This window comes from Sorex fumeus, unplaced genomic scaffold, assembly GCF_029834395.1.
Source record: "Sorex fumeus unplaced genomic scaffold, SorFum_2.1 ptg000020l, whole genome shotgun sequence".
Lineage (NCBI taxonomy): Eukaryota > Metazoa > Chordata > Mammalia > Eulipotyphla > Soricidae > Sorex > Sorex fumeus.
The window spans coordinates 4,197,940-4,216,819 of NW_026606077.1; the positions used below are offsets into that span (position 1 = coordinate 4,197,940).

Below are 18,880 nucleotides of genomic sequence, written 5' to 3' on the forward strand. Positions count from 1 at the left end.
TCCGGATTCACTCCTGGTGGCGCTATGTGGTGCCAGGTTTCAAACCTAGGTCAGCCATGTTGCAAGGAAGGCCCTACCTGCTCCAGCCCCCAAGAGATTTTCAACATGAGACCTAAAATTCATTTCACAAAAAGAAAACCATAGTTACAGATAATAAAGGCTTATCTTCAAAAGCACAAACATGAACTCCCAAGTTTTAAATGACAATTTAGGGGACCATGGAATTTAACTGAAAAGATATTAAAATTTGTTCAGAACACAGTAAAACAATTGTTATCTGAACACAATTGAAAATTTTCATTGTTGCTCATTTTTTAGCCATAAAAATATTAGTTCATCCCACTGATACAAAGCAATTTAAAAATATAATGTATATCTTTTGAGAATACTATAGATAACTTGTATCAGAGGATTCAGTCTGTCAATTCTAACTGAAGAACACAAAGCTGGAATTAGAGAGAAAAATCTTAGAATTCTTTTCACACTTTGACAATTTAGAAAAGAGAAAATTATGTAGAATAATCCTCTTCATGGCCCTACAGAATTAGGGTCATGACTAATCGCTAGTGCTTGTAAAATTAGTGTTGGATTCCTATATGATTGGAGAGGTTCACAAACTTAAAAGTGTCTAAAATTACAAAAAAAAAAAAACCAAAAAACTAAGGATCCTGATCCTCAAGGGTGGCAATCAAAATTATATAAGCAATATGACAGAATTAGTGTTTACCGACATGCTTGAAATAGTTCCATTTATGTTGCTAGCAGCACATCCATCTACTCAATACCCTACCTCAGAAATGCTCAGCAGATAGTGAAGTTTTTTTCCTCTGGACCAAGTAAACGCTTAGGAGTTAAATTGGAACGGAAATGTAATTTGTTTTCAATTACTCATCCAGCATATCAAAGCTTTTCTATGGGCAATGCGCAGCAGGCAGTTCTACCCCTGGTTTTGCTGGGGGTCACCTACGTTGGTGCCTGAGACCGTGCTGTGCTGTTTGAATCTGGGTTCTTAACTCCCTGGTCCCACGCGCCAAGCATGTGCTCAGATCTCTTCAGATCTCTGGCCCAAGACTTCTTAGACGTTTAGAAGAGAGCCTATCGAGAGCGTACTCTCTGTAATTATATAAGCAATATAACAGGATTAGTGTTTACTGATATGTTTGAAATAGTTCGTTATGTAGCTGGCAATATGTCCATCTACTCAATATTCTGATTTTAGGAGAATATACCTTTTTTTTTATTTCTGGGTCACACCCGGCAATGCACAGGGGTTTACTCCTGGCTCTGCCCTCAGGAGTTACTCCTGGCGGTGCTCAGGGGACCATATGGGATGCGGGGAATCAAACCCAGGTCAGCCGCATGCAAGGCAAACACCCTAGCCGCTGTGCTATCGCTCCAGCCCCAAGAGTATACTTCCTTATGAAGGGTTTGTGTTTTCAATTTTCAAAAAGATACAAGCTCCCTCAAATAAAATATATATGGGGGTATATCTGTGCTCAGGTGACACTCATGGAAGACTCGGGACCATATGGGGTGCCAGGGATCATACCTGAGTCAGCCATGTGCAAAGCAAACACCATACCCACTAAACTATAACTCTGGCCATAGAGCTGCAAATAAGTAGTAAGCAAATAACTTAAGATAAGCAGGCAAAATAATACATTTAACGCGAAACTTGGACCTGAAAGGTGCCATTACATTACTTTCAGAAAGAACCAAAAGGAAGTATTACAGGATACATTTTCTTAAGCAAAGGAAGAGAAGAAAGCAAAGTTAAGCTGAAATTTTACTGGGCAAATAAAATTGTTGAAGTTGGTGTTTTCAACTTCTCTCTGAAGAAAAACTTAATTTTTTTTTTTTTTTTTTTTTTTTGCGTTTTGGGTCACACCTGGCGATGCACAGGGGTTACTCCTGGCTCTGCACTCCTGGCGGTGCTCAGGGGACCATATGGAATGCTGGGAATCGAACCTGGGTTGGCCGCGTGCAAGGCAAATGCCCCACCCGCTGTGCTATCGCTCTACCCCAAAGAACTTAAAATTATAGGCATCAAGTTATCAATTTGACAATCTGGAGAATAAAATTGCCCAAAGCCTTGTTTTTAAGTTCTTTTCACAAAATAAGGCAAATATATGCCAGTTCTTAAGAGTTAGTGGTAATTATACCAATTAGGAATTAGTAGACTTATTATGTGAAAATTTCATATATGGTTGGAAATTCTTTTTGTTTGTGTGTGGTTTTATGTGGGGGGTGGGTCACACCTGGAGGTGCACAGGGCTTGCTTCTTCCTGGCTCTTTGTTCAGGAACCATTCCTGGCAGGACTTGGGGAGTCAAATAGGGTGCTAGAGATTGAACCCAGGTCAGCCATGTGCAAGGCAAGCTTCATGTCATTCCAACCCCTAAAGTTGAAAATTCTTTTTGTTTTTTTGGCCACACCCAGCAGTGCTCAGGGTTTACTCCTGGCTCTGTGCGCAGGGATCACTTCCTGGCCGGGTCTGGGGGACCAGATGGCGTGCCAGAGATCAAACCCAGGTCAGCCATGTGCAAGGCTAGTTCCCTACCCATTGTACTACTGCTTCAGCCCTGGGAATTCTTTTTAAGTAGCAGTGGGGAAGGAAATGTAAAATTAAACAGCTAATTCTCATTAACTGAATAAAAGTGAAAACTGGTACCAATACTGTCGGAAAGCTGCTTAAGGGCTATATACATACGTACATACATACATACATACATTCGTCATATGTACTTTCAATACATAAGGGTATGTTCTGGAATCTCATGGCAAGTTAGAGGAGCATCTCTGAATCAGCAATGCGTGGCAGGAATCGCATACCCGCACTGGTTTTGGCGAAGAAGGCAAAGGTAGTTCGTTGTCAGAACAAGCATTACAGAAAATTTCCCCACAGTTTCTACAGTGGTGCTATTAAATGAGAAAATAAGAAAAACTTCCATGAATAAAATCAGAAGACAGTTTTTTGGACTAAGGAATTTAGACTACCGCTCCCTTACCTTTCTCTTCGAAAGTGAGAATTCCTTTTCACAGAGTTTACAGTGCGTTGCTTCTTTGTCTTTCAACCAAACGAGTCCCTAGCAGGAAGAAAAGCTAATGTTCAAACCGGAACACAAAACTACATGCGAACATTTTCTTCAACAAACATTTCATAATATAAATGTATGCATAAAAAGCAAAGTCTCTTGGCTTGCCTTCTCAAGCACATATGAACATATACCTTTGAGTGCTTTTTTCATCGTGTTAAAAGCCCATGTTCTCTTTCAAATGCATATTCTTTTTTTTTCTGGATTTTAAAAACTTATTTTGGATGCATATTCTCTTTCCCCTCACATCTAAGTAAATTTTGTTCAATAAAAACTATTTGCTTCACTTAAAAAAAAAGTCTTTCTTTGAAAGGCAAGGAAATCTTTTTAGATTAAGTTGAAGCTGCTTCAAAGTGATGTAAGGAGAGAAGAAAGGAGATAGAATAAATGTAAGTGAAACAACTGTTTATATAATGATAATGAAACTTGGTAATGGTTTAACTCTTACAATAAGTAGAAGTACTCTCATGATAAAACAATGGATAATGTGAATACCTATTACTGATGAAAATAACAAAAGGATGAGAAGCAGGGCAGGGAGGGGACAGAGCAATAGAACTACAGGAAGAGCCTTGCCTTGTATGCAACTGACCTGTGTTTGATTCTCAGCACCACATATAACCCTCTGAGTCCCACCAGGAGTGATCCCTGGGCACAGAACACCCTGAGCGCGCGCGCACACACACACACACACACACACACACACACACACACACAAACAACAAGCAGCTTTTACTATGCAAAATGCATGCTTGGCATTTTGGATGCTTTATAATGTAGTAAGTGTCTAAAATCTGAAGAGAAGTTGTAATCAGATGTGAGTTTAGGTAAGACTTTACCTTAAATTCAGTTTTATATGGCTATTAAAATACAGAGCCTCCTCTCTGGCTCCTCATCAAGCTGCTCAAGGGCCATGATCCCAGAGACTCAGGAGCAGATCTCTAAACCCAGTGGCTTTTGGCAGAAATCCCTCCAGATTTAAGTGTTACAATTTCGGAATTTCAAAATCACATGGCCCTACTGCAGCCACGCAACATCATATGTTATTCATAACCAGCAATAGAACACAAATTGTCTACTGCTGCCTTTTCAGCAGAGTTGAGTGTTGGGGTAAAATCTCAAATAATAATGGTGGGTCTGGTGTTGAAATATTGAATGTGATCAAAGTAGAGAGAGAGTAATGTGGGAATCATCTGCCCCACAGGCAGGGGAGGGTGTGGGATGGGGGTATACTGGGGTTTTTGGTGGTGGAGAATGGGCACTGGTGAAGGGACGGGTGTTTCATTGTATGACCGAGACTTAGACCCGAAAGCTTTGTAACTGCTCTCACGGTGATTCAATAAATAAAATTATAAAAAATGGAAAAAAAAGTAAGGTGGAGTTCATGCACAATTCAATCAGCTAATCAGTGGCTGAATAAATAGCAGTACTCCTACAAAAAAAAAAATAAAATACAGAGCCTCAAGTTCTGTAATTCACAAACTTCAGTAGAAAAGTGCGTACAAAACAGTCTTAAGCAGGTTGGAGTAACATGAGGCCTACAATATCTTTCTTTTTATTTTTTTTGTTTCAAGGACACACGTGGCAGAACTTAGGGCTCAGTCCTGGCTCTGCACTCAGGGATCACCTTTGGTGGGCTTGGCCCATCAGGGTATCAGGGAGCAAACCTGGGTCAGCTACATGTAAGGCAATCGCTTTACCCTAGCATATATTTTTCAGTATTTGAAGGAAGATGGAAAAAGTACTATTACTCTGCTCCCTAAAAATCCATTCTTAACCAAAATCTTGGCTAGAAAAATATTCTTTCCCTATTAACTGCTAGGTGGTACTAATTTCATAATGAGAAGACCCAGGTGGGGGAAGCCATCAGTGCTTCTGATTAATCTAAAAGGGTCAAAACTAACACACTGCTACTGCTCAGAAGACTCAAAAGCATGGCCTAGGACATAGTACAGCAGTTAGGGTGCATGCTAGGCCCAGCTTGCGTTCCTGTCACCAGAGTCCCCTGGGCATCAGCAGGTAAAACCCTGGAGGTCCCCAGCACAGTCTGGATGCCCAGAACAATCTCCAGCACCCCTACATCTTTGCAGCACTGCATGCTCAGACCCAGCAGTGGTCCCTCCACCCTGCAAAAAAATAAGATGAAAAAGATCCACCAAGTATGACGATCCAACGGGGAAGACTCAGAAAGGGCAACCTGTAAAGTACCTCCCTGGGAGGAGGCAAATGGAGTGGGGGACCATTCTCAGCAGTGCTCAGTGGACCATGAAGCATTAAGGATTGAACCTGGGACCCCCGCATGCAAAGATGTACTAACCTATGAACCACCTACCTGGCTCTGGAGTTGGTGGTTTTTTTTTTTTTTTCTCTTTTTGGGTCACACCTGACGATGCACAGAGGTTACTCCTGGCTCTGCATTCAGGAATTCCTCCTGGCGCTGCTCAGGGGACCCTATGGGATGCTGGGAATCGAACCCGGGTCGGCCACGTGCAAGGCAAACGCCCTACCCACTGTGCTATTGCTCCAGCCCCAGGAGTAGGATTTTTTTTAAAAAATTAATTTATTTTTTCAGAGCAAGGAGGAACATTAATCCTCCTTGGTGAGCAATTTGGTGACCACCACAATAACGCAAGTGACTTGGGCCAGACATTACAGAGGGCAGAGCACTTGCCTTGCATGTGGTCGAACTTGTTTTGGTCCCCAGCTCCACATATGGTTCCCCAAACTCCACCAGGAGTGAGCCCTGAGCACAGCCAACGGGAAAAAGAGAGAAACGGCTTTCCAAACGTTCTAAAGCCACTCAGTGGAAACAGCTTTGCATGCCTCCCATCTATACCTGTACGATATGGAGAACTGGATGGAAAGCAGATTCCAAGCAGCATCATTAGGGAAAAAGGAAATCTTCCTAACACCACTGCAGGGCTTCCTGGACATCCTTTGAATTGATCCTTCCACTTACTTCGGGAACATCGGTGAAAGGCCCTCCTGCGTCAGCACTCACCGAGGTCCAGAGAGCTAATGCTCCTTCCTCACGGAAAGTGGCGCTCCTCACAGACAGAGCTAAGAACAGAAGGCAGCAAGCTACTGCTTCACAAATCAAGGGCTGCTTTCTCTGCTCAGCTCCAGCATGTCACATACGCAACTTCTGACTCCCATAAGGAATATTAAAAGCATTTCGCTCTGTGTGCCAGAGTTCAGAGGTAAGGAGTACAGCAGGTAGGGAGCTTGCCTTGCACGTGGCTGACTTCGGTTCAATCCCAAGTACCACATACGTTTCTCTGAGCACCGCCAATCGTAAGGCCTGAAAACTGCTAAATATGGATTGCACCCGCAAACTCCACCCCCCAAAAACAATTAAAAACAAAAAAAGAAAGAAAAGAAACAGGTATCTTGGAATTGGAAGCCATCTGTCACCAAAGTGCTCCTGCGGAGATCATATCTGCTCTTGTACTGTAGAGGAATTCATGCATGCAGACACACTCCGATTTTACTGATAACTTACACTAATCCCTCCCACTTACATTAACCTACTTAAATCATAAACCCAGGGGCTGCGGGCGTTTGCCTTGCACGCGGCCAACCCGGGTTCGATTCCCAGCATCCCATATGGTCCCGAGCACCGTCAGGGGTAATTCCTGAGTGCAGAGCCAGGAGGAACCCCTGTGCATTGCCGGGTGTGACCCAAAAAGCCAAAAAAAAAAAATCATAAACCTGATTCAGAGCAAAAATGGAGACTTTATGAGGCTACATGAATTGATGAAGGTCAAAAACCTTCTGTGGCGAGGGGGCTGGCATGACAGTACAGGGTTAAGGGGTTCACCTTGCACTGCCTGACCCTAAATGCGCATCCCTCTTCTCTACCTGCCTGAGGAAGGCTTCCTACTCACCTGCAGTGCTTTGTTGGCTTCTTTAATGTCTTCAATTTTAAGTTTTGATCTAAAAAAAGATAACAAATAGGTCCAATTTTCAGCACATTTATAAATAATAGCATTTAGTCATTAGGTAGAAAAGTACTTGGTTTATCATAGGATATAAAATTACACAACTGGTATATGAATTTTTTTTGGGGGGGAGAAGCCACACTTGGTTGTGCTCAGTGGCCACTTGCACCTCAAATACTACATTATTCAAATACATTGACACAATGATCACATACGATGATCAATTCAAAGGATGCCTGGATGTCTTTGGCTATTGGGATAATATTTTTATTTTAGAAATTTCCTAAAGCAAATAATACATATTTTCAATATTAAAAATTGCTTTAACAAACATTAGCATTTTCATGTGATTATGACAATATTATGGCTATCATTTACTATAGGCTATGGTATATAAAACACTATTCTATATAATCTCTTAATTCACAAACTGTTTTATCATTAAAAAACCAACCTGACTGGAGAGATACGGAACTTGCCTTGCATGCCACCAGTCTTGTTTTTTTCTGTTTTAGGGGCCAAAACCTATCTTAAAGAAAACTGTGGAGGGTGAGTCCGTTCTAACAAGTCACAGAATTAGTAACTGTGAAGTCAGGATTCAAAAGCCAGGCCTTATGACTCCCAAAACCCATATGCTAATCGTTATGCATGTGTGTTACATGCTTTGATCCAGCAGATGCAAAAATAGTGTGTTAGGGCCTGAGAGATAGTAGAGCGGGTCAGGCAATTGCCTCGCAGGCGGATGATTCAGGTTCGATCACCAGCATCCCAAATGGCCCTCTGGGCATACCTGGAGTAATCCTTGAGTACTGCCAGATATGGCAGGTGCAAGCACCACAACAAAGTTTTAGAACCCTGGTGAACATTGCAGCTGAGTGTGTGAGCACTGCCACCGCAGGGAGAATGCCCAGAAAACACAACTAAGTTTGTGTGTGAGACACAAGCAGATGTCTGGCCCAGGTTCAGTTCTCAGTGCCAAAACAGTCCCCTGAGTATGGCTGGGTGCAACTGTGGGGCCTCCTGAGCACCGCCAGCTGTGGCCGCAGGGGTCCCCCAAACATCAGTGGGGTGGTTTAGGAATCCCTGGCACTACAGGGCCTACGGAGTAATCCTTGCACTAAACCACCAGCCCAGCAGACCAAGAATCACTGGTAAGGTCCCCCTGCCACCCAGGCACCATCTAGGAGGACCCCAAAAAAGAAAAGGAAAGCTGCACAAACAGATCAGCGAAGATAGCACGTAGATGCCCAACAGACACATGGGAAAATGCTCGTTGACAGGCAGAGATAGTCCAGGGGTTAAGGTCCTTGCCTTGCATGCAGCTGACCCAGAATTATCTAGGGTCCCTGAGCTCCATGGAATGTGGCCCCCGAAACTACTCAACCAAATGAACAAAAGCCCCACAGATAGGGCCTGCCTGCCTCCCTCCCGCGACGCTGCAGGGAGCTGTGAGTGGTGACGATTCTATCAAGGCTGCCCTGGCCATTACAACTGGAACAAGAACCCAACAAAAGAGGCAGAGAGGAAATGTGCCCTTGGGGGAGAGCGCCAGCAAGTCACAGGCTGTCTGCCCCCGCACCTGCAATCACAGCAAATGTTCAGAAGAGCTACAAGATACGCATATCTGTGGTTTATACTGTGGCCCTAATGCCAGCAAACAGAGTTTCATTATCCGAATCCTGTGCTCTCTTTCAGCTTTTTCATCGCTGTCACCGAATCCCTGATATTGCTGATTGTGTGAATGGCCTCAGAACAAAGAATAATCTGGGGAAGCCTACCAAAATGGAATGTATTAGAATGATTACCTATAGAACCAGCTATTGTAAATACAACACATCTGCATATATCTAATAATAATAATGAAAAAAATGTAAGACAGGGGCTGGAACAATAGTACAGCGGGTAGGGCGTTTGCTTTGCACACGGCCGACCCGCGTTTGATTCCCAGCATCCCATCTGGTCCCCTGAGCACCGCCAGGAGTAACTCCTGAGTGCAGAGCCAGGAGTAACCCCTGTGCATTGCTGAGTGTGACCCAGAAAGCAAAAAAAAAAAAAAAAAAGTAAGACAATTTTTTAAAGATCAGTAGCAGGCCAGGGAAGAACCTCCAATGTGCTGGAATGCACATTGGAGTCCCCTGAGTACTCCCGGGAACAACCCCCAAGTATCACAAGGTGTGGCCCCCTAAACCAAAAAGAAATAAAATTAAATGCCAATGACTTAATTGAAAGAAGAGAAATTACTCGCTAAGTTTGTTGCCGAGTTCTTGAAGAGCTTGTTCCTGTTCATGATATATTTTTTTCAGTTGTTGATTTTCATCCTGCAGGTTAAGGAAATCCTTCAAAACAATGAAAGAAACAAAATTCAATTTTAAAAAAACTTTATAAATATGCTGGGAAGGAGAGCATAAGGAGAGGAAATAAATTTCAAAAATGTTTAGAATTAAAAGAAATTCCACATGTAAATATACCACTTTTTAGGAAAACATGTCCTTCAGGCTTTGATTGTTTTAAAAAAACAGATTCAGATGTATAGTTTGGCAGTTTGGGTTTGGTTTTTTTTTTGTTTGTTTTTTTGCCTTTTGGGTCGTACTCAGAGATGCTCAGGGTTTCCTCCTGGCTCTGCACCCAGGCATTACTCCTGGCAGTGATTGGGGGACCATGTGGGATGCCAGGATTGAACCCCGGTTGGCCGCATGCAAGGCAAACACCCTACCTGCTATTCTATTGCTCTGGCCCTATACAGTACTTTTTATAACTCTTCTAACAACTATTTTCCATTCACTTAATCAACTAACTGATGCTTTCCTGAGCACTGCTGTGAGTAACTATGTGCTCCAATTCAGAAGAAACATCCAAACACCATCAGGTATGGGTACCACCCCCAGCCCCCATAATAAAATTAATGAGAAAACTAAAAAGACTAACGAGAGTACATAGAAAATCACAGGTAATTTACAATTTTATTTGTTTGATTTTAGGCCACACTCTGCAGTGTTCAGGGATTACTCTTGGCTCTGCACTCAGGAATCACTCTTGATGGACCAAGGGGACCATGTGGGATGTCAGAGATTGAACTCAGGTTGGCTGCATGCAAGATGAGCACCCTACCCACTGTACTATCTCTCTGGCCCCAGTAACTACAACGTTAAAGAAAGCATTCTTGCAAGACCATTTCTTCCTTTTTGAAATAACCAGCTCCCTTTCCCCCTCCCCCGCCTCTCTTCTCAGCCCTCCCTCTTCCTCCCTCCCTCCCTTGTTTGGGGCCACTCCCAGCAATAATGTTCAGGGGTTACTCCAGGCTCTGCATTCAAGAATCACTCCTGACCTGGCAAGCTTGGGAGACCATTTAGGGTACCAGGGATCAAGTACAGATTGGCTTTGTGCCAAGCCTGACTCACTGTGATATCGTTCTAGCCCTGAAATTCTTCTGTTTCTTAAGGAAAGTATGACTATACCTTCCATTTTTAGTGTTTATAAAATTTAAAGAGATAAAAATTAAGTTGCGGGGGCCGGAGTGATACTACAGCAGGTAGGGCATTTGCCTTGCACATGGTCGACCCGGGTTCGATCCCCGGCATCCCATATGGTCCCCCAAGCACCACCAGGAATAATTCCTGAGCGCAAAGCCAGGAGTAATCCCTGAGCATCGCTGGGTGTGACCCAAAAAGCAAAAAAAAAAAAAAAAAAAAAAAAATTAAGTTGCAATGTAATCTTAAACACATTGTTTTACCATCGACTGGGGCTTAGGCACTTGCCTTGCATGCAGCGACCCCAATTTGATCCTCAGAACTAACTATGGTCCCCTGAGCACAGATCCAGAAGTAATCCCTGAGCTCTGCTGGGTGTCACCAAAAACCAAATAATATATATAGATATAGATATAGATATAGATATAGATATATAGATATATAGATATAAAACATATATATATAAAATTTTAAAACTGCCTTAGGTTCAAAGTCTATGCATTGCAGGCAGTAGAACCTGTTTGATCACTGGCACCACACAGCCCCAGAGAACTGCAGGGTCAGTCCGAGAAGATCCTAAGTATCCACAGGTGTGGCCCTGGAGGTTCCCGAGGACCACTGGGGTGGCCCAGGTGATCTGTGCACTGTAGGACGAGAGCAGTACTGCATCCTTGTGCACTCTCAGAATTGCCAGCTGGTGCTAAGAACCACCAGGAGGGAAGCGCCCTGATAAAACAGATTAATTCAATTTGGTAACTTTCATCAAAATATATGATTTTCTCATCTAAATATATTGGGAGAAGGTGGTTTTTCTGGAGGAGAGGTAACACAGGGGCTGGGAACTCAGCCAACTCCAACCTGAACCCCAGCACCACATGGTTCAATTCCCAGCACCGAGCTCCAGCACACTGTCAGGTGTGGCCCAAAAATCCAACCCCCACAAATCTGGGAGTCCTCCAACGCAGTACTCGGAGGGTTGGCAACCACTCCCGGCAATTCTTGGCCAACTAGGCCTTTCTGGGATTTGTTTTGCTTTGCTTTTTGGGTCACACCCATTACATTACAGTAATGTACTGAGAAATTACTCCTGTCGATGCTCAGAGAACTATATGGGATGACAAGGATTGACCCCGGGTCGGCTGCATGCAAGGCAAATGCCCTACCTGCTATACTATCACTCTGGCCCCAACCAGGCCTTTCTGGTGCTGCTAGGGGCGGGGGACATGCAGCACTCTTCAAACCCAGGAGTTCTTGGGACCACAAGGGCCACACTGGAGATGCTCAGGGGTCTTCAAGCCAGCACTAGGGACCATACAGTGCTGGAGACTGAACCCAGCAAACATATGTCCTAACCCTTATACTACCTCCCAAGACCCTCAAAAATCCCACCAAGCAGTGCTGAGAGGGCTCCAGACCACTCCTGATGATGCTTGGTCAAGGAGAAGGTGTCATCGCCCCTGTTCAGTGCTCAGCCTAGGAGTGCACTGGAGCCACTAGGACTATCCTGGTGCTACTGGTGGGCCTTCCAGGCAGCGGCAGGGATAAGACTCGGGACCTGGGCCTGGAGAGGAAGTACTGAGATGAAAGCGCTTCCCTTGCTTGTGGCCAATTCTGGTTCGATCCCTAGCACTTCATCTTCCTCATACACACCAGCCTTTTTTCCCTACCACTTAAGCTAGCTCCCTAATTCCGAAACTTAAAATATAAAATTTTGGCACCACTTACTTTTTTAAGACTAATGATTTGTTGGGTCTCATTTCTAACTTGAGATACGGAATCTTTCTCCTTTTGAAGATCTTCCTGCAAAGTCTGTCTCCATTCCTTCTCAATCTTCAGATCAGTTTCCAATTGCATCCTGGATGACAATTCACAACAATCAGAGCTGTTTCTCAGATAAGAATTACTTACACCTTTTTTTGGTTTTGTTTTAGGGCCACACCCAGTAATACTCAGAGCTTACTCCTGGCTCTGCACTCAGGAGTCACTCCTGGTGGTGCTAAGAGGCCCATGTGGGATGCCCAGGCAAATGCCCTACCCACTGCTATTGCGCTCACCCTCACAAGTGTTTCTGGTAAACAATCTGAGCAGTACAGGGTCTTCTGATCCCAAATAATCAATTTATTAAACTTCCTGTCCAGGGAGATAGTGCAGTGAGCTCCCTGTGTTAATCTTCTGATCACTTTTAGTTACCTTATCAAGTTAGTGTTTCTACTTAGCTACATTATTTTACAAAGAAGTAAACTGTATGTTTTATAATGCAGGATGAACAGAACAGATTTGACTCAAACAAAACTTATCAGTTGTTAAAAATGCTACTTGGGGGCTGGAGAGATAAGACAAAGGAGTAGGCACTTGTCTTGCATGAGGCTGACCTGGATTTCATCCCTGCTCCTCTGAACCCGCCAGGAGTTGATTCCTGAGCACAGAGTCAAGAGAGAGCCCTGAGCACAGCCATGTGTGCTCCCCAAAACCAAAACAAACACAAAAAAGGCTATTTAAAAAATAAATACAAAATAAATAAATAAATACAATGATTAAAATAGAATTTTAAAAAGCTATTTTACTATATGCTGAAAAGAAATTGAGATTTTTTTTGGGGGGGGGGCTGGAGTAGCAGCACAGTGGGTAGGGTGTTTGCCTTGCACGCGGCCGACCCGGGTTCAATTCCCAGCATCCCATCTGGTCCCCTGAGCACCGCCAGGAGTAACCCCTAAGTGCAGAGCCAGGAGTATCCCCTGTGCATCGCCAGGTGTGACCCAAAAAATAGAATAAATAAGTAAGCAAATAAATACAATAATTAAAATAAAATTTTAAAAAGCTATTTCACTATATGCTGAAAAGAAATTGAGATTTTTTGGGGGGGCTGGAGCAACAGTGGGTAGGGTGTTTGCCTTGCATGCGGTTGAGCCGGGTTCGATTCCCAGCATCCTATATGGTCCCCTGAGCACCTCCAGGAGTAATTCCTGAGTGCATGAGCCAGGAGTAACCCCTGTGCATCACTGGTGTGACCCAAAACTTAAAAAAAAAAAAGAAATTGAGATTTTTGTTACTGAAATCACCAGTACAGAGTGCTTTGTTGAGTGGCCTCTCACCTTAGAATCAGAGAATCACAAGTGAAAATCAAAGGAATAAAATTAGGGAGGGGGCACTGAAGAAATAGTACAGTGGGTAAGGAGATTGCCTTGAAGGTGGCCAATGCAGGTTGGATTCAATCCCTAATGCTGCATGTGGTCCCCCAAACACTGCCAGGGCAGAGCCAGGAGTATGCCCCGAGTATAGCTGGGTGCAGTCCAAATCCCCAGCCCCCAAAAAGACAGACTGGGACTGGAGACAGTATAATGGGTAAGGCGCTTGCCTTGCAAGCATCCAACTTGGGTTGAATCCCTGATGTCTCATACGTTCCGCGAGCACCACCAGGAATAATCCCTGAGTGCAGAGCCAGGAGTTAACACCTGAGCATCACCCCAAACCCAAAACCAACAACAATAACAAAGAGATTGATTTACCAGTAGGGAAGTGGAGTGGGATTTGGGTGAAACTGAGTGAGGGAGATCATTTACTGGTGTACATACTTTCAGTAAAAAAATAAATAGAAATATGTAATTTATAGTGTGGGAACTAGAGTCAACAATATTGTAAAGTACACTTGAAAGCTCTTAAGAAATGATGTTAGGACTGGAGCAGGTAGATAGCATAGCAAGTAGGGCACGGAGCTAACTAGGATTCGATCCTTGATCCCTGGCACCATATATGATCCCTATGCAGAGGATCAGGAGTAAGTTCAGCACCACCAGGTGCAGCACACCACCCCTCAAAAAAAAAAAAAAAGACAATGTTAAACACTGCCATGGTCATTTTTTGGCACAATGTGGTCATCTTATCATTATTGTGCATGTCTTAAACTAAGTGATGTTGCATGCAAACTATACTTCAGTAATTGTTTTACTTTGTTTTTCCTTTGACTCAATCACGTAACTAACATCCTCATCTACTGACATATGGATCAACAGATAAAGTACTAATAGAAAGTAGTTCATTGAAAATACAAAGTCCTGGGGGGCTGGAGCAATAGCACAGCGGGTAGGGCGTTTGCCTTGCACGCGGCCGACCCGGGTTCGATTCCCAGCATCCCATATGGTCCCCCCCGAGCACTGCCAGGAGTGATTCCTGAGTGCATGAGCCAGGAGTAACACCTGAGCATCGCCGGGTGTGACCCAAAAAGCAAAAAAAAAAAAAAAAAAAAACAAAGTCCTGAAGTTACAAAGGCCTATTTTTCAGTATCTGGAAACATAAAATCAAACATTAATATCATTAATATCAAACAGTAGCAAAAATAAAAATCTCTCATTGAGCTAAAAGATAGCAAGAACAGATTTAAAAGAACTCTAAAAGCAACACGGGAAAAGTATGTTTTATCATAACCATGTGTGTTTCCTTTTTAGAACTCCAAGATCAGGCTAACATCACTAAACAAATGAGACTCTAAGTATTCTACAGTCGCTTCAATAGGAGCAACAGGCTGTGCTGCTCGGCCCAGAGGTGCTGGGGGCCTTTTGGAGGTGGGGGTCAACTCAATCGCCCAGAAACTCTGGCTGCATTGGGATTCTATCACCAAGTTTGAAAAAAAGAGGGGGAAGGGAATTACGTTACACTTAGTGTTTGTTTCCGAGAGTCAAATACTTACAGCTGCTTCTCCTTTTGGGTGATTTGTTTCTGCAGATTGTTGGATTTACTCTGACACTCTTGGAGAGATTTCTTGTCCTCGTCTTCAGCTGCCATTTGCGCCTTCTCTGCTTGCTGCAATCTGGTGTAATTCAAATCAACTTTGGGTAAAACTGAGGCTAGAACTAGGGTGTAAAAGGGTGAAGAAGACAAATAAAAGAAAAATGGGGAAATAGAAACATTTCTAAATGAAAACAAAGTTTGGGGAAAACTCACAAACTCAAACGTGAAAGAGCCACACAATGTCTAGGAATTGCTTTGTGATCTTTTTTTTCCAATATAACATAATATGCCCAAAATACTATCTTCAAGTTTGTTTTATTTCTTATTCGTATTGAACAATGCCAAGCAATACAGCCTTTACCACTTATGTAGAGTATAATTAATCAACTTTCGAAGTCTAATTAGGTGCATTACTGCCATTTTACAAAACCATGAAAGCACAATGCTTGTGTCTACACTAGGTGAAGAAGCAACATTGCTGTATTTTGTGCTGGAATGTATATGCCAGGAATCAAGCGTGCTACGAGGCCAATGGTAAAGACCTGAAATTACATCAAGGAACAGCTGAGCCCTCCATACAGGATGTCTTGATGTATTTGAAAAAATTTGCCAAAGCTGTATTTGTGTGTGTGCGCGCAGAGGTGTGTTTTTTTAAGACTTGACAGAATTTAGTGCTGTTGACAACATTTTCTAAAAATCATTTTTGTTGAATTTTATACCTTAGCTAAAAAGTGTAGTTTTCAGTATTTGTTTTTATGTCTCCGTCACTGTTTCTCCCTGTGCTGAACTCCACTCCCTGCCTCCTATGGCTATCATAGAGTTCTTAGATTTATTTTAATAATTTCATAAGAAAATATCCCCCAAGTATTCAAGAGACATTAACTCCTTCCGGGAAATTATAAGGAATTTCTAGTCACTAATAAATATAATTTAAAAAAATTGCCTCTTCCCGAAAACCAGTGAGGTGACCCTCAGACAATCCAAGGAAACACACTCTCGAAATCTAAACTAAGGAGATTAAGGGGCGAGGGGGTCGGGGGACGAGCCAAGCTTTTCTCTCCGCTCACATACACTACGTGTCAAAATGAGGTAGGCCTGGAAGTTGTGCTATCACAGCAGAGGGCAAAGGGGAACTGGAAAGCTGAAGTGCTGAAGCGAAGACGACAGGGACCAATCTGGGCCAGAAACTATTTTAAAACATATTAAGGAGCGTTAGGCAGAAAGCGGGGGACCAATGGGGCAAATAATCTGTGCCAAGAAACTGTCAACCAAAGAGAACTTATTTTTAAACAGTTTTAATGTTTTCCGTCAAAAAGTAGCTAGAAAGATGAAGCTGCATTGAAAATCCTGACCCCCAAAGGGTCAATACTCAAACCAGCACTGTGCACACGGGTGGAGGAACGTGTTTCTGGAAGACCAGGTGCACCCCTCTGCTTTATGGCAGTGAATTACCACGGCAGCTGATCAAGAAGTGTGTAGGGTTCCTACGCCCTTTTAGGGTATGTAATAGCATAAATTCTTCTCTATTTAATAGATCATAAAACTGTTGATATTCTCCTAGTCTGTTTAAGTACAAGTGTTTTTCAGAAAGATATATCTTTGACCAGCTTGTACTGGTCCTGAGCGTCACTGTTGGCGCATTTCACCAGTGACATTGCAATTGTCCTAGTTTGAGTTAACAAATCGTTGTCACTTCATAATGGAATGGACAGAAATAAAAGACAGAAAAAGGTAATAAAGATGTTCAAAATGTAAAAATGGGGATAAAGAAAACAAAAAAGAAAAAAGAAGAAAGAGGATGTCAATAAAAGAATATTCATGTCAATAAAGCATTAATAGTTATGTTTTTCATAAGTAGATTCAAAGAAAGCAATGATAAGACATATGTTGACACCAACATGACAGATCAATGGAAATACATTACATTTTCCAACAATAAAAGTGAAAATGCCAATATAAAGCAATTCAATTTAAACAAAATTACTTCTTGGGTTGGGTTGAGGGTCCTAACTCAAAGAAACACAACTAAACTGCCAACTCAGAAAGTCTGATTTCAGATGGTGAATGACAAAGGTATGAGAGTCAGTATGCATGGAAATCAATTGGGATAATTCCATCATGGATATTACTCATTTTTTCAAGACTTCCGTGTGTATTTATTTTATGTAACAGATTAAATCATATGAAATTGCTAATATTAGGCCTTTAAAAAAAACCTACAGAATGGCAAGTTCAAATTAATTAGCCTAATACGAAGCAACTTGATTCCATGCAACAACCAAAGCAAAAATATTGAAAGTAAAGATTCTGCTGGACTTAAAAATAGTAATACATGTCCTATCCTAAATGTCTCTAGTGGTTCTGTGGCAGGTGTCAGAGTCGAATAAAGAAAAGATGGGGAAGTGGGGGTGGGGGCGGGGTGGGGAGAAAGGGAAAAGGAGGCCACGCCCAGAAATGCTGTACCTTTGTTCCAGCTGTCTCATGGCTGCGGTGATTTTATTGGTTTTTTCTTCTAGTCGGGCAATTATTTCACTTTTTTCTTTCAAACCATCTTCAGAACTCTACTTACAAAAAACATAAAGACTACAGTGGTTTTGATTTTTAAACCTGAACAGTTCTACATTTTGCTATAAGATAATTGCTTTGAAGTGAGCACAGTTATTTAATTCAGAGCTTAAAATACTCATTTTCAACATACAGCAGCAGCGTCATGATAAAGTAAAAAAAAGAGACTCAAGTTTTAAGTGTTTTTGGAAAAAAAAACTCGTAAAACATATGCTATTTTTCTAACTGAGCTGTAAAGAGCTTTTGGCAAGTCTGCTCAATGGCAGTGTCACATTTTTGAAAAACCTAAATACGTCCCAGGAAGTCATTTCAATCAAAATTGTTTCTTAAAGCTATACTAAGAAGTTCATATAATGTCTTACTAAGGCATGAAGACATATTAAGAAGTTCACAGAAATGTCTTGCCTTTTTGGACCAGAAGCTAGGTCAAAGGACTGAGCACATGCTTTGCATGTAGGAGGCCCAAGTTCAATCCCGAGCACCACACGGTCTGCGCTGGGAGCCCTGAGCACTACTGCGTATGGCCCAAGAAAATCAAAACCAAAAACAAGTCTCACATTTCAGATTAAAATGCTTTCAGGGAGGGCGTTTGTCTTGCACAAGGCTTACCTAGGTTGGATCACAAGCATCCCGTATGGTTCCCTGAGCTTGCCAGGAGTAATCCCTGAACACAGAGCCAGGAGTTTGCCCTGAGCACTGCTGGGTGTGGCCCAAAACCCAAAAAGGACGTTTCTAAAAGATTTGGTGTTTATATTGTCATTTACTATTATTAAGCCTTTCAATAATAAGAAACAAATCAGGGATCTGGAGATGTGAGAGCAGTAAAGCTCACAGCTTGCATGCATGAGACCTAGGTTCAATCCCAGCAACTCCAAAAAAATAAAGGAAAGAAATTCAGACAGATTATTTTTGTTTGATTTTTGATAACTTTTCTTTTGTAAAGTGGAGACACACCTGGCAGTGCTCAGGGATTCCTCTGTGCTCAGAGTACCACTCCTGGCAGGCTCAGGGGACCATATAGAGTACCAGGGATTGAACCCAGATTAGCTGCGTGCAAAGCAAATGCCCTGCCCATGGTGCTATCTCTC

General features: G+C 42.5%; 1 protein-coding gene across 2 annotated transcripts in view; it reads right to left on the minus strand.

The window, feature by feature from the left end:
- Nucleotides 1-2,698: 2,698 nt before the first annotated feature.
- The window catches only part of RUFY2 (RUN and FYVE domain containing 2), a 39,321-nt gene continuing 23,139 nt past the window's right edge, over nt 2,699-18,880 (minus strand). Inside the window, exons 12-18 of one of the 2 annotated variants that reach the window (XM_056113406.1) lie at nt 17,691-17,788; nt 15,187-15,306; nt 12,228-12,357; nt 9,277-9,371; nt 6,982-7,030; nt 3,008-3,085; nt 2,699-2,918 (exon numbers count right to left, since the gene is read on the minus strand). In XM_056113406.1, coding sequence (XP_055969381.1) covers nt 2,775-2,918; nt 3,008-3,085; nt 6,982-7,030; nt 9,277-9,371; nt 12,228-12,357; nt 15,187-15,306; nt 17,691-17,788 — 714 coding nt within the window. In that variant the 3' untranslated portion in view covers nt 2,699-2,774. Of the gene's footprint in view, nt 2,919-3,007; nt 3,086-6,981; nt 7,031-9,276; nt 9,372-12,227; nt 12,358-15,186; nt 15,307-16,262; nt 16,920-17,690; nt 17,789-18,880 lie in introns of those variants that run through there. The other variant, XM_056113407.1, reaches the window with a different exon arrangement.